Source organism: Perca fluviatilis, chromosome 6, assembly GCF_010015445.1.
Source record: "Perca fluviatilis chromosome 6, GENO_Pfluv_1.0, whole genome shotgun sequence".
NCBI lineage: Eukaryota > Metazoa > Chordata > Actinopteri > Perciformes > Percidae > Perca > Perca fluviatilis.
In genome coordinates, this window is record NC_053117.1 from 25,219,348 (window position 1) to 25,233,189 (window position 13,842).

At 40.2% G+C, this 13,842-nt stretch overlaps 1 protein-coding gene across 1 annotated transcript; it reads right to left on the minus strand.

The window, feature by feature from the left end:
• Positions 1–12,561, minus strand: prr16 (proline rich 16). The gene is made up of 3 exons (XM_039803486.1): positions 11,745–12,561; positions 6,999–8,080; positions 1–1,799 (listed from the first exon to the last, which is right to left on the minus strand). The coding sequence occupies exons 1-2, from the start codon at positions 11,877–11,879 to the stop codon at positions 7,208–7,210; spliced, it is 1,008 nt and encodes a 335-aa protein (XP_039659420.1). The 5' UTR covers positions 11,880–12,561; the 3' UTR covers positions 1–1,799; positions 6,999–7,207.
• Positions 12,562–13,842: the final 1,281 nt, after the last annotated feature.

Below are 13,842 nucleotides of genomic sequence, written 5' to 3' on the forward strand. Positions count from 1 at the left end.
TTATGTGTAAAGTGTTTACTTCTCACAAGTTTTTTTTCCAACAGTTTGTGGACACGCAACAAAATATCACCGACAGCTTTTTGAGACGTTCCAATCATCTTTAAAACTGATTCTTGATTGATCCAGAGTTTGATCATGAATTCAGTCTTTGTGTCCAGTGAGAACAAAGAGGTGGAGTTCATTTGTGGTGCCTCCAATCTGAATATGGAGAGAGGCTGTGTTGTTGCTCTCCATTGTATGTTTCCCACAATTGTATTATTCAAAAATGGCCTATGAAAATGTGTTTCCTATTCTTCCCTTTTATTCTCTTTATTTTTCAGTTTGTACTTCATAATCTTCTGGCTATATGAATACACTTTTATTATTATTTAATTACTAAGTATGTCATTGGCCTAAACAATGTGATAAACAGGACATTTGTCAGGTTTATAGTGGCTGCAGAAATAACCTGATGGACATCATATGAGTAAATGTGAGAGACTACTTCTTAACTCTGTGTTATGGAGAGCAGAGCACCCTGCATGTTGGACCCACCAACAGACAGCCTCTCCACAGAAATGCATAGAAAAACACAGTGATGGCAGGACAAAGTGAAGAGTCAGTCATGCTTTCATTCATTCAGCCCCATGCCTCCTGTCTGATAAAGCACAACTAGGTATTTGGTTAACGCCATTAATCTTCTCCACCTTTCTCACAATACAGCCCCTTCTGTAAAGTTTCTTGAAGTGATATTAATGAAGCACTTGTTTTTTCATCTATACAAACACCATCCCGTTGCTATATATAAATAACTCCTCCTGCTATGCCCTGCTGAAAAACACGTACTTCGGGGGAATGTCAGCTTTCGTCAAAGTACCTTCAGTCATCCAACACAATATCAAAAATATTATCTCTTTAAATGTTAAAGTCTCAGTAGAAAAATGCCTGAAATATATAGATATCAAATATGTACATATATTTTTGTATACAAAGAAAATTTGATGCAAATTATTACTTCTTCAAGGTTCCTTTAAAGCTGTAACTATGGCACTATACTGTATCTCTGCATGTTATTTTGTCATGGCACGAGTTGAGCACATAGATTCTGATGTACAATGGACAATAGATAATGTCTGGACACAGAGCAGTGACCACATCTTCATTCATTTCCGCCCTTTCCAAACCTGTCTATGATTGAGCATATGTCACATGCTGACAAAATAATATGTTGTCCTTATCTGCAGTCCAGCAGTGTTTTGCTCACAGGCAGACTTGTCGGGCTCTCCAGACACAAACAATTACAATTCTTAAAAAGCAAATTCCATCGGTTGAGTGGAGCTATTGATTTCCATCTGAGTATGCACACAGCAAAAGTCTGTATAGACATCAATCAAATACTGGCATCATTTCACCCCATGTTGTACCTCTTCATCTAAACTTGCCTCTTTACTTTTGATGATAGGGTTTCAGCAGCATTCTAATCTTTAATTCAACTATTTCTATGTACGGAAAATATCACCTCCACAACTATAAATCCATTGATCTGTATACACTTACATGTACATAAAGTGACTGCCCTCCCTATTTCCCCAGTTTCACAGCAGCATTTTGCCCTGGAACAACTGTGCCTAGAGGTTGTTCAATGCTCAAAGGTAAAAGTATGAATTTGTCTAGATGATCTCCTGGTGATTGAGAGCCATTAGTGACATATGTAAAAAAGAAAAAAAGGTTGATGCTTGGCCTCAGCTCTGGCTCCTCCCGACCTGATCAACCAGGGTCGATCAGTGTATGAAACAAGCATCCCTTCCACTCTTATGGCCCTGCAGAGGAAAAAGAGGAAACACATTAGTGTGAATATCTGACTGCACAGAGGAGAGCCACTTGACAGTCACAGCACCAACAGCCGCTTCTTGCAGAGCAAAATAAAAATATACCAAGGTATCATTGCCCACACACAAGCCCCCAGACACAGACACAAGTCATCAAAGTTAATAGGACTGAAGCGTCTGGCACATTGTCCTCCATGGATTAAAAAGCCTTCCCTCTTGTGAAAAGACAATCACCTAACCTCTTGTTTCTCCTTAAATAGTTTCGGCCATTTTTCCCCAGCGTTTCTTAGTCAAGTGTGGAGTGGTTCATTGAGCAGAGGACCCCATCTGGATCATTGTGGCTCTTACGAATCTTATCCTGTTGTTGAGATATTGTGTACCTCCCCTGAGTAAGGTGCAGCTGATGCCTCTAACTTTTAACAATCTTCAAAGCAGCGTGAAATCCTCACATTAAGTTTGCTTCAACCCCAAAGCTTTCTGTGTTGCACTGAACCATCTCAAGTCCTTTGACACTTTCTCACACACATGGCTGCATGTTCTCATGCATGCCTTTTTTGCACTCTCATACACATTTAAACACATGCGCAAGTATCTATTTACCATTAAAATGTATTAATGTGAGTGTGCACACACATTTTGACAAGGACACATACACAAGCCCACTCACTTTCCACGGATAAAGAAGCACCAAGACGAGCCAGAATCCATGCCCCATGTGCACCAGATTTACTTCTGAATGCTCTGATATTTGGCAATGTAGGTCATGTCTATTTTGTATTCTAATGAACTTTGCTTATAGTAGCTCCATTACAGACGAAATGCCTCTGGCACGCAACATTACACGTTATTCAGCTTTCATTTTGTTTAATGTTTTCCTCATAACATTTTCATTTTCAATGATCATAATGAAATGCAGTCTATTGAGGGAAACAAAAATCTAAGTAAATGATGCATGCAGATTGGGGATGAGCAAATAGATAACTGTCTCTCTTGGCAGACTATCACCACTAACAATCAGACAGAGAAACAACAGCTAATTAATATTCACAGGCAAAATGTGTGTCTCACTCTGACACATTTATTGAGTTGTATGCACTGTGCACTTGCCAGGTTGGAAAACGAGATGAAGACAACGCAGTTAGAAGAAATATAAGCACTCATTAGACTATTGTGTTAGAAGACAACAAATCACAGTAACAGGTTTACATTTACAAATGTGACTATAAGAATGCAACCATTCAGCTCTATTAGATTTTTTATTTATTATGGAAACAGTGGGTGACGTCAGCAGGACGTGGGGAAAACACACAACCTTTAAACTGAGAATCTTCTGTACACAATAATTTATTAGCAGAGGCATAACAACCAGGAGAAGATGCTTTCATCTCTAGAGGGTCGTTTGTAATTCAAGGTAAGAAGTGAAGGATGCAGAGGCTGCTGCAGCTCTGAAAAAGAAAAAGTCTGTGAACTTTTTGATTAAAAATGGAAATGTTGCCAAAGGTGTTTGCTGTACAAAGTGTCAGATATATTTTTTTCATAATAGATGCCCCACCCACATATATATATAGAGATACATGTGTTCAGGGAAATTATGCATACAGCTGCTGCTGAGTGGGAGTGAAGCATCATCCAAGGGGAGAAAAGAGTGAGAGAGAGAGTGAGTCAAGGAGAGAGAAAGAAAGAGAGAGAGAGAGAGAGAGGTGGGCTTTGAACTAGAGCTATGAGCTGTAGGGAGTAGGTCAGTGCAGTTGAGTCAGTCCTGACTCATGATGGAGGCGGTGAAGATCCACCTCCTCCCTGCCCATTACAACTTCATCCTCAAGCCTGGAGCACTGGAGCTCAGATGGCCATTACATTACAAAAACAGTGAAAAACTCCTACATCCATGGTCAGCGGAGCACTGGTTTCTGTGTTACAGGAACAATCTCATAACAAGTCATGAATGTATTAATGTAATGTAACAATGAATGAGGAATCCAAACATGAGGGCCCCATTTTTTGCAGCAAGAGCTGGTCAGCCAGTGCAAATGTAAAATAGTTTCTCCCACTTCCCATTGTGGATGCCATTAATGCATGCACATGTACAGTATTCTTTCTGCCCTCTCCATAAATATGAGGCTGGTAAATGTTTAAAATGAATCATGTAAAATAATGACATCAATATGTAATTTAAAATACATGTTGACAGCATGTTAGTAAAAATATAGGGGAGATTAAAAGTGAGCTATGACAGGATATGACTTGTCATTATATATTGTTAAAGAAAGAAAGAGTACTTTGATTGGTACTGGAACTGAAGTTCAGGAATTGTATACATATCTGAAAAAACGATACCCAGGCCTAGTAACACTGCATCAATATCCACCAATGTCAATAGTCTAAACTAATAAAACGCACTCCTGTGAGTTGGAAAGGGAAATTTGAACAGTCACTGTAATAGTTTAGAAAGTGCAAAAGTACATCAACATTTGTTGCCAAGGCTTTTCAAACAACTTTGCTTCTTATCCCTGAGTTGTAGCCTGTGCAATGTGTTTTTTGCTTTAGTGTTTGGGTGACTGGTCAACAAAATGCAATACATTTAATCTCACAGACAGCAGATTTAATTTAGTGGAAAAACTCAGTCAGGAGTAAATTCTTTTGATTGAAAACTTAAATAAAAACTGAGAAACATATTACAGTAGTTGGGAGGACAGTGATGTTTAAACATAAAAAATAGGATTATTATGTTCAACTCTATTTCCCCAAACACTGGAAAGTGAATCTAATGGTGAAAAAAGACAAAATAAACTCTCACAGGGAAAAAGAAAAAAGGCAGATGCATATACTTTTCTGTACAGTGTGTTACTTTAATCATACATGCCAAGGCCACTGTGTCAATTGAACAGTGCATTAGCTAGTAAGGCAGTGCAACAGTAGCAAAAGCCCTTATGAGCTGCATCTATTGATAATACTGGCCCACTGCTCTGTTCAACCTGAATGAGTGTGTGTGTGTGTGTGTGTGTGTGTGTGTGTGTGTGTGTGTGTGTGTGTGTGTGTGTGTGTGTGTGTGTGTGTGTGTGTGTGTGTGTGTGTGTGTGTGTGTGTGTGTGTGTGTGTGTGCGCGCGCTGCTGCCGGACTCATTAACATCCATTATTCCAAGGTAAATACAGTGAAAAGCAATCATCTTGAGGACAAACATGCATCCACATCAATCTTAAATAGTAGCAAACACAATACAGCCCAAACAGTCAGCCTCCGCCGCATTACTGTTTCTCTTTTACAGTCTCCCATTCTGCCTCTCTCTTTCACACATGCTGTCTTTTCTTTTTCTCTCTGTCACACTCTCTCTATCCCTCTGTGCCCCCCCCCCACCCACTCCTACTCTTTCTGTTTTTTCTAATGGCTGAATATCATCCACAGATCTCTAATCCAGATGCCGATTTTAGATTTGTAAGGCCAGCGAGGTCGTGCATTGGATTTCCTCATTAGTGTGCGCTATTTCATACCCTTCTTTTCTCAGTCTTAACCTCCAGGCTTCCTACCCTCACAACCCAAAACACAGATACACACACATACACACACACACACACACACACACACACACACACACACACACACATACAGTATATATGATATATCTATAATAAATGTACTGTTTTAACTGTGTTAACATCCTGCCCCATAACACACACAACTTCCCCCACAACCCTTTTACATTTCAGTCCCTTTTCTTACTTACTTTTGTTAGCACGCTCTCTCTCTCTCTGTGTCTTTCTCTCTCTCTCTCTTCCTTTCTCTCTCTCTCTCTCTCTTTCTCTGTTTATCATTACCAATATGTGCAGCAGCAGTTTAGAGCTGTGCTGGGGCTAATGTTGGTCCAAGGGTTGTCTGAGGCAGTACTGTTATCTCTTGGGGTCTAATCCTGCTAATTAAGGGCATTGCTGGGAGCAAGGTGCTCCTTTTCTCATTCAACTCCAGGCTATGCTGTCTACCCAAGTTTGCCAAAGTGACATGTGCTTTTACACACACCTGCGTGTGCACCGACATAGTAAAATATTTATTGATTTATTGATTGGAAAATGATTCCAGATGTATTTGTGATTTCAGCTGAATGTACACTTAGTTTTCACACACACAGGGTACACAGGCTTCATTAAATATGCTTAATATTAATATGCTTAATAAAAGCTAATAAAGTGGAGAATACTGAATGTTCATATAGACGATGATGGTGATATTACTGCTGATTTATATTCCCTTAAGGAAATAAAGACCAGCATTTTCCTGGCTGATTCTTTCTACTCAGGAACAGAATTGATTAGCTTCCTGTCCACTCAGTCTCAGACTGATATCACAGTGAGTGATAGTGGGGGTCTACACAAATGGGAGTTGAGTTATTTATATTAGACAACGATATACAAGATTTTTCAATTAGAAATTGCTATAAGGCTATCAGTAGACACAAATCAAAATGGCAGTTTTGTCATCTAACACTTCTCTCTCGTCACCAGCCCACCATGTCACTCTCTTGTCATGTACTCCTACAGTCTGACACGTCAGCATAATGGGACTTGGAGACACAAGAGGTGATGAAGGAAACAAACGCAGTATTTCTCAGCCCTAACTGTTCATCTTGGCAGGCTTGTGTGGAGGTATAGATGCCAGTACCTGTCTGCAACAACTTTAATGTAATGGTGCATCCTATAACAGCCTTCATTTATGTATATGTGTGTGTTGTGGAACGTTACTTGTGGAAGTGTCACTTTTTGGGAAGATCTTTAGGGCTTTGGATGAAATATGACGGAAGCGGGTTTTCTTGTTTCATCCAGAAGGACATGAATTAATTAGAGCCCTTCTCTGAAAGAACTTTCTGAGTTTGAGACTCGTTAGTACCAAGAGCTTCCACATAGACACAGAAACAATTTAGTTTTAGTGTTGTCAGCAATCTTTTGTGAAATGTTCAAAGTCACTGTACATTTTTCAGTCAATGCAAGCTGCCAACAAAAATCACGCTCTGCACACATACTGTATGCCTAACCATGCACCCACAAATATATACACACACATGAATATACTGTACAGGACATAAACAAATAAAAAACATTTGCATGCAGACTCACAGATATGCATCAGTGCACACATGCAATTGCACTTTTTCTTCCTCCCTTTCTCTTCCTGACAAACACACTCATACATGCACAAACACTCACCGCTTCTTCCTGATCTCTCTGTGTACGTCTCAGCGGCCATGGCGATGCCTTCCTTTCTGTTCCACTTACTTGATCCATCCTTTTCCCAACTCTTCCTTTTTCTGTTTGGATAATCCAAAGTTTAACTGGAGTAGAAAGCGCTCATAAAGTAGAAAACACTATGAATGATTCAAGAACGTTTAAGTTAAACAGAACAAGGGGGTTCAGCGTCAAACCGTGGTAGTGGTTGATTTGCGTAGGATTGTTTTTTGGGGCTTATGGGAAGGGGGGTGAGGAGGCACACAAGGTGGAGGTGTGTTTGCTTTCGGCTGGAAACTGTGGCTGACCGAGAGGCTGCCATTTTCCAACATTAGTTCATGTGGAAGACCATGAGGAGGAGGAGGAGGGGAGATGGAAGAGCAGCAATGCACTGGGCTGAGCCGCAGGTCGTTCAGCTCAGCCTGTAGGTGTAGTTCTGTGTCGTCCACATCATATTGGAGGTCACAGTCTGGGCAGTAGCCGTGGTACTGGACCTTCTCACTGAAACGCACACGCTCCCTCTCACGAGACTCCCTCCCAGTGGCTTTGGGGCATTTGTTCTTTTCATGGTGGAGAAGGGGCATGGGCCTGGGTAATGTGGGAACAAGACCCGACTCAGGGACTCCACTGTCATTAGAAATGAAACACGGCGTGGAGGAGAATAAATCCCTGTTTGGTTTCAATGGAAAACCCCCGCCATTCCTCATTAGAGACGGGGTAGCCTTGGATATATTCCCTGATAACACTAATGTCGGATGAGGCAGATTCTTAATGTTGTGATCCTCGGCTCTCAGAGGGGTAAGTCTGGGTGGCGGTAGGGGAGGACGGGGTTTCTTGAGTACAGTCAGGAGTGCAAGAGGGTTGACAGGGACTGGGTCGATGAGCGCAGGTGGTCTGAACATGCAGTCATCAGGAAAGAGCTTCATCTTCTCCAGGCTGGAAGCTGTGGTAGTGGTGGTGGTGGAACTTGAGCTGGAGTTGAGCGTGTCTGTCTTCGAGCTGTCTGTCAGTCCATCTTCCTCCAGCTGCAGGTCACAAGTCAGGGTGTCAATGTCATGAACAACCTGGTGACAAGAGGAGGAAATGTCACTGAGACAGCTGAGGTCAGGAGTGATAACAATGCTCATGTCTTGATCTTATCAAGTTCTTAATTAATTAATTAATTGAAAACCTCATTAAAAATGTAAAGGAGACATTGACTAATGAGATTGAAGTTTGCTTTAGATAGCTCTATAACAACCACGCCAGGGAGAAAAATAAATATCATTACAATTTATGGGAACAGCCACGAGCCTGCCAGACTCTGATTTAAGCGATAAACTACAACAATCCCATGCTTCATCAGAACTGAGAGAAGTAACAACACCAACCATATCCTGTAAGCCAAGACACAAAAACTGTCATTTATAATACAAAACTAATTTAAGGAATGAATGAAAACAGACATCCTCTGTGTATAGCAAAAAAAAGTGGAGGACCCAGACAAACACATGGATATAACAAATAGAAGACAGAAGGAGACAGATATGGAAAATCAATAGACAGTCAGTCTCCTGTTGGGAAAAATCAGCACACACGCTTGTAATACTCTGCTGCAAGTGAGCAAGTCAGAGATTGATAAGAATCTTTACATTACTGCAAAAAACAAGTACAACTCAACCAGAAAGAGAGTAAACAAATATCACACTGAATCAAATGCTCTTAAGAGGTAACATCCATTTCTACTAAGAAAAGTGCCATATTTCGTAACAACAGCACGGGAAACAATTCATCATGGCATAAATGAATTACAAGAAACCAACATGACAGGAATAAGAAGAAATAAATATATACTTTTCAAAAAGTATACAGTATACAGTATTCTCACCAGAAATCCACTCTGCAAGCAACACAGTAAGAAGAGCAAACTCTCTATCAGCTGTGATGCAATTATGTACACAGTGTGCCAGGGTGGAAAAGGATAAATAAGAAATGCACTGTGGCATAGCCCAGTAAATATTTTTTGGGAAGAAATAGGGCCAAACAGAGAACTATTTAAATATTTAAATGAATTTGCAAACTTGAACTGTACAATGCAGACCATGGCTGTACAGGATGGACAATAAAAAAAATTGTAATAAAGAAATGCTCTGGCAGAAATGCTCTGCTCAGAGCACTAGAAATTAATATAAGATTTTCCGGACCCTGCGTATACAGTAGATATTTAGATCCAAAGATGCTTTCTTTGTCCTCCAAGAGGAAATGTGTTTCCATAGCCTGAATATGGAAATATTTAAGAACTGTTGGAGCAGAAATTTGGTTTGATAGCACTCTAAAGGCAACAAGCAATAGAATGGAAATAGTTGTAAGGATGCAGCAGCACAAGTTTTTTCTGAGTTAAAGCAAACATTTGCAGTATGGGCACATCCATGGATATAGTTATTCTCCCATACATTCATGTCTGTAGTGCTAAGGCAATGCCTGGAAGGATTGAAATTGCATTGACACTTAATAAACATTGCCCAAGGAGCCATTGGTATAGGGCGTACGTTTTAAAAAGGCAGTTTAACAAACAGAATATACATGGTGCTAAACTCTTCTGGGAACTAACAACTGATATTCAATAATAAAAATGTCCATGTTCTTCACATTTTGTCCACATTTTGACAAGTCTTTCCAAAAACATTCCCTCTGGAGACGTGTTTTGTCCTGATTCTCTTCCCTTGGTGGAGTTAATATTGCTTCGATGCCCAGGAATGAAGTGCATTGTGACATTTTATGACTGATTGCCTCAATATTGAGGATTCAGCACTCAGTGATTCCACATAAATAAGTTGAACTGAACATGTTTAAGATAACTGTATCATAGCTGAAACACAACTGAAATTAAATAACCTGCAGAAAGGATTTACCAGAAAGGAAAGTTATTTTCCTTTACAGCATTCAGAAAATAATTACAATAATGGCAGTGTGCTTATGTTCATTTTCTAAATAAGCAATGCTCATCTCAGAGTACCCAGTACATTATCCCACTGTAAAACACCAGTGCTATCATCTAAGGGTTTGAAATGCATGTCCAAACAGTGCTTAAGAAGAGGCTGAGAGGGAAATGAAGAGAGTGGTGAGGAGATAAACACAGAGCGAGAAAGAGTGACTGAGATGGAGAGATAAAGAGAAAGATAGAGAGCTGGGGCAGAGAGGGCAATGGAGCTAAACTCTCCATGCAGTCTTTAAATGGATAATTTGTTGGGACACGCACAAGAGGTAATACCAGTATCCTAGTGTGCAGCCCCTGCTGTAGGCCAGGCAGCTTCTGTGGCGGTGCCAAGCATCTGGGCAGGGTCCCTCCTCAGAACCAGGCTCGGCTCCAGCCCTGTCTGTGAGTTATAACGGATAACTGCATTTCAAATGGATTATACCCCAAACACTGGCTTTGATAGTAACACCCCCTTGAGGTATGTGTTTAGTGTGTGCGATGTCAGAATAACTGATCCTTTACACAATTTCCTGCAAGCAAAGATAAAACCAACGAAAGAAAAATAAAGAGGGTGCATCACACACAAAAATCACAATAGGCTGATCACAATGCCTTCTTGTTCTCATTTATTTATCTCTGGCACCTACTGTGAAACACTATAAATTGCTGAAAAACACAAAAGAAGTCCAATTCAGCTCAAGTTGTAAAAACAGAGTAAGGGGAGCAGAGAGGCAGAAGGAGACAGATGCTGTGTCGACTACCCATCCATAATGTAGGAACCAGAGGCTGTATGCAATAGGGTTTTATTAAAATGACAGCCTGTCATGTTAGGGTGAGAGGTTCAGCACAGCAGGCTGGATGCCTGGTGTGTGGCCGGTAGAAGAATGTAAACTTGAAAGCAGGTAAGTCTGCAGGTTATTACAACTGGAACACTGATTTTAATGCAAGCCACACATGAATACAAAATGAGAAAATCATATCTCTGCTATGAGAACAACTTGCTGTACATCTTCATATAATCCTTGAATCCTTCAAAGACCCCTCCCGTCTCTGCTTTACTGATATTTAAATGGCCAATCAGACAGCTCTGACAATTTTGATCTTTAACAACAATAATTATGTGTTGAGAGAAGAAGAGAGAGTGCAGACAACAAGAGATGGAGAAAGAATTGAGTGGCTGCGATAAAAACGATGCGATGAAAGATAACAAAAGACAACGAAAGATGAAGATAAAAAAAAGAGAGAGCCACCACGAGAGATAGAGAGATGAAAAGTGAAAAGATAAGACAACTGCTCTATTATTTGGGAGGAGATAATTCACAGCAAACAACAGTCAGCATTAAGATGATGAAATGCAATGCAAAAGCGCCTCCCTGATTAAACCAACTTGTCCATTAAATATTAATGACATTTTTCTCACTGACTGTGAGTCAGGGCGAAGAAGCTGTCCTGTCATTTCACACCACACACCCTCCTGGGCCAAATGTCTTTCATATTGGAGATAATGATCACATACATTAGTGGGCAGGGGGAGGAGCATGTCTGTATATGTGTGTGTGTGTGTGTGTGTGTGTGTGTGTGTGTGTGTGTGTGTGTGTGTGTGTGTCTACCATAGCCTTTTTTCAGGCCCCAGTGAGGTGGACGTCAATCTCCCATCTCCTCTCAGACAGGGATGCCTAAAAAGAGCATCCTCAAACCAAGCCTAGATATAACACAACACATGGTGGGCTGCTTATAAGAAAGGCGTTGTATGCTGTTTCCTGTTGATTTACCTCTTTCAGCTCTTTGGCCACATCCTTGAGGTCTCCCAGGATGGTTTCCAAATTCTCCACGATTGTCTTGATCTCCTTTTTCACTTTTACTTTGGAGACTACTCCTTCAGCCTCTGCATTAGGTGACCCTGACATTCTTCAGTTTATGGCACAATTTATTTCGTGAAGGATCTAAAGTAAAATCCTTTGGTCGCCACGCTGCCACTTTGCCAACGCATTTTTATTTAGTCCTCCGCTGTTCCCTTCACTTTTGCTCCTACATCACGGCCAGGACAGAGCGAAGTGGTGTCGGGCAGCGTTCTGTATATAGCCTACCGCTAGGCATGCGCAATAGAGCGTAACACAAAAAAATAAAGGTTATGTCAAAATATTGTATCATACTGTCTGCGAAACGGCGCCCGTCCACAGGTTACTGCACCTCACACCTTCATGTCCAACACACAAAAAACGGCGTGCCACGAATATCCTTCACGTCGAGAGAGCGCTAAATTCAACATTTTGTGAGAAAACGTCCAACACGAATGCACTGAAAATGTGTTGGCTTTCGCCTAGTTGATAAAGAGAAGGACACGAAGAGGAAGAAAGAGTACACAGGCAGTTATCCAAACCGTTACACAGCCGGTCGTTACTGTAATGGTCCATAATCCTCAGGCATCGACAAAATGGTAATACACTCATTCTTTTTCCTCAAATATACGTTTCTGGTACCGAGACACCCTGGAAAGCCGCCAGGTAACGACACCCCAGAGGCACTTTCCTCCGAAAAACACCCCGTCAGTTTCATCCTGTCTCCATCGCAGCATCCTTGGAGAGTCTAAGCAACCAACGTCCGGGCGCAGAGGATGCTCTCTCTCTCTCTCTCTCTCTCTCTCTCTCTCTCTCTGCACGGCTGCTGTTAGGTTGAAGAGGTCTCAGTTATTAGATTCAAGACCTGAACGGTTGTGTTTTTTTGTGTTGAAATAACTTAATTCCATCCCCACTAATTGTAATAATATCCGTACCAATGAATGAGAATTGCCACTGCTCCTCCAACAGCCTGGATGATGCTTAAACAAAGTTTACTTAAAAAAATGTCAATAACAAAAACCTGAACACCCTGTCAGTAATAACAAGAACGTGCTAACACACACACACAATATTAAAACACAATATTCAACACAATATTATCCTGAAGAATGAACGAATACTTTTAAAATAAGTGTCATTCACCAAAAGGGTAGTCCAAAGAAATGTACTGTAATAAACTATTCATTCACTTTTCCAAACAAAGGCTACAAAGTGATTGATAATATAAATATATAAATGCAAAAGGTCAATGACAATATTATAACACAATACAGACTTAAAGCATGGGTGTTTCAAACATCTGGGTAAAATAAATAAAAAAGGGAGTTATACGTAGGCCTACACAAGCAAGAAAAAAACAGGAAACAATCGAACATAGTACTAAAGCCATAATGTATAAAACATAGTATATAAGATAAGGTAAAACTTTGTTTATGCCGAGGGAAATTGCTGTGCAGCAGTTGCAATAAAGTGGGAAGAGGGCACATATAAAGAGTGAAAATATTAAAAGTCTAAGATAACAAATACAAATATAAGTTTAGTCAAACACTTTTGTAGACATGTACTGATGTCTACATGTAGGTAGGTCTATCTATCATGTTGAACAGACACATTAAAGCACTTAAAATAAATATCAAGTTAACTTTAATATTTTAATATAACATAATTAGTTTATTACTGTATGTTACGGGCAGAGTGGAAACTACACTTGCAATCATCATCACCACCACTTCCACCTCCATCATCATCATCGTCATCATGGTCACCGTCACCATTTATGTAATTATTTCCTAATCTTGTTGCAAGATGGTAAAAAGTGCTATAATAAGGTCAAATTCAGTTTTCTTTTGTATTTTTTACATTTGTTTTTACATTTGTTGTTCGTTGATAATGAAAGCTCAAAAAACAGTTGATGGGATTTTTTCCCAGTTAACATAAATAAACTTATTTCTTAAGTACTAAACTATAATATCAAAGTATACCGCATGTGTAAAATCAACAGTGGTGAGAACAAGATAATCCTGGTTTCTGA

Excerpts from the sequence above, each read along its gene's own strand:
- prr16 (XM_039803486.1), bottom strand. The coding sequence starts at position 11,879 with ATGTCAGGGTCACCTAATGCAGAGGCTGAAGGAGTAGTCTCCAAAGTA. Across the intron at positions 8,081-11,744 it reads TGGCCAAAGAGCTGAAAGAG|GTTGTTCATGACATTGACAC; the intron begins GTAAATCAACAG and ends TCTTGTCACCAG.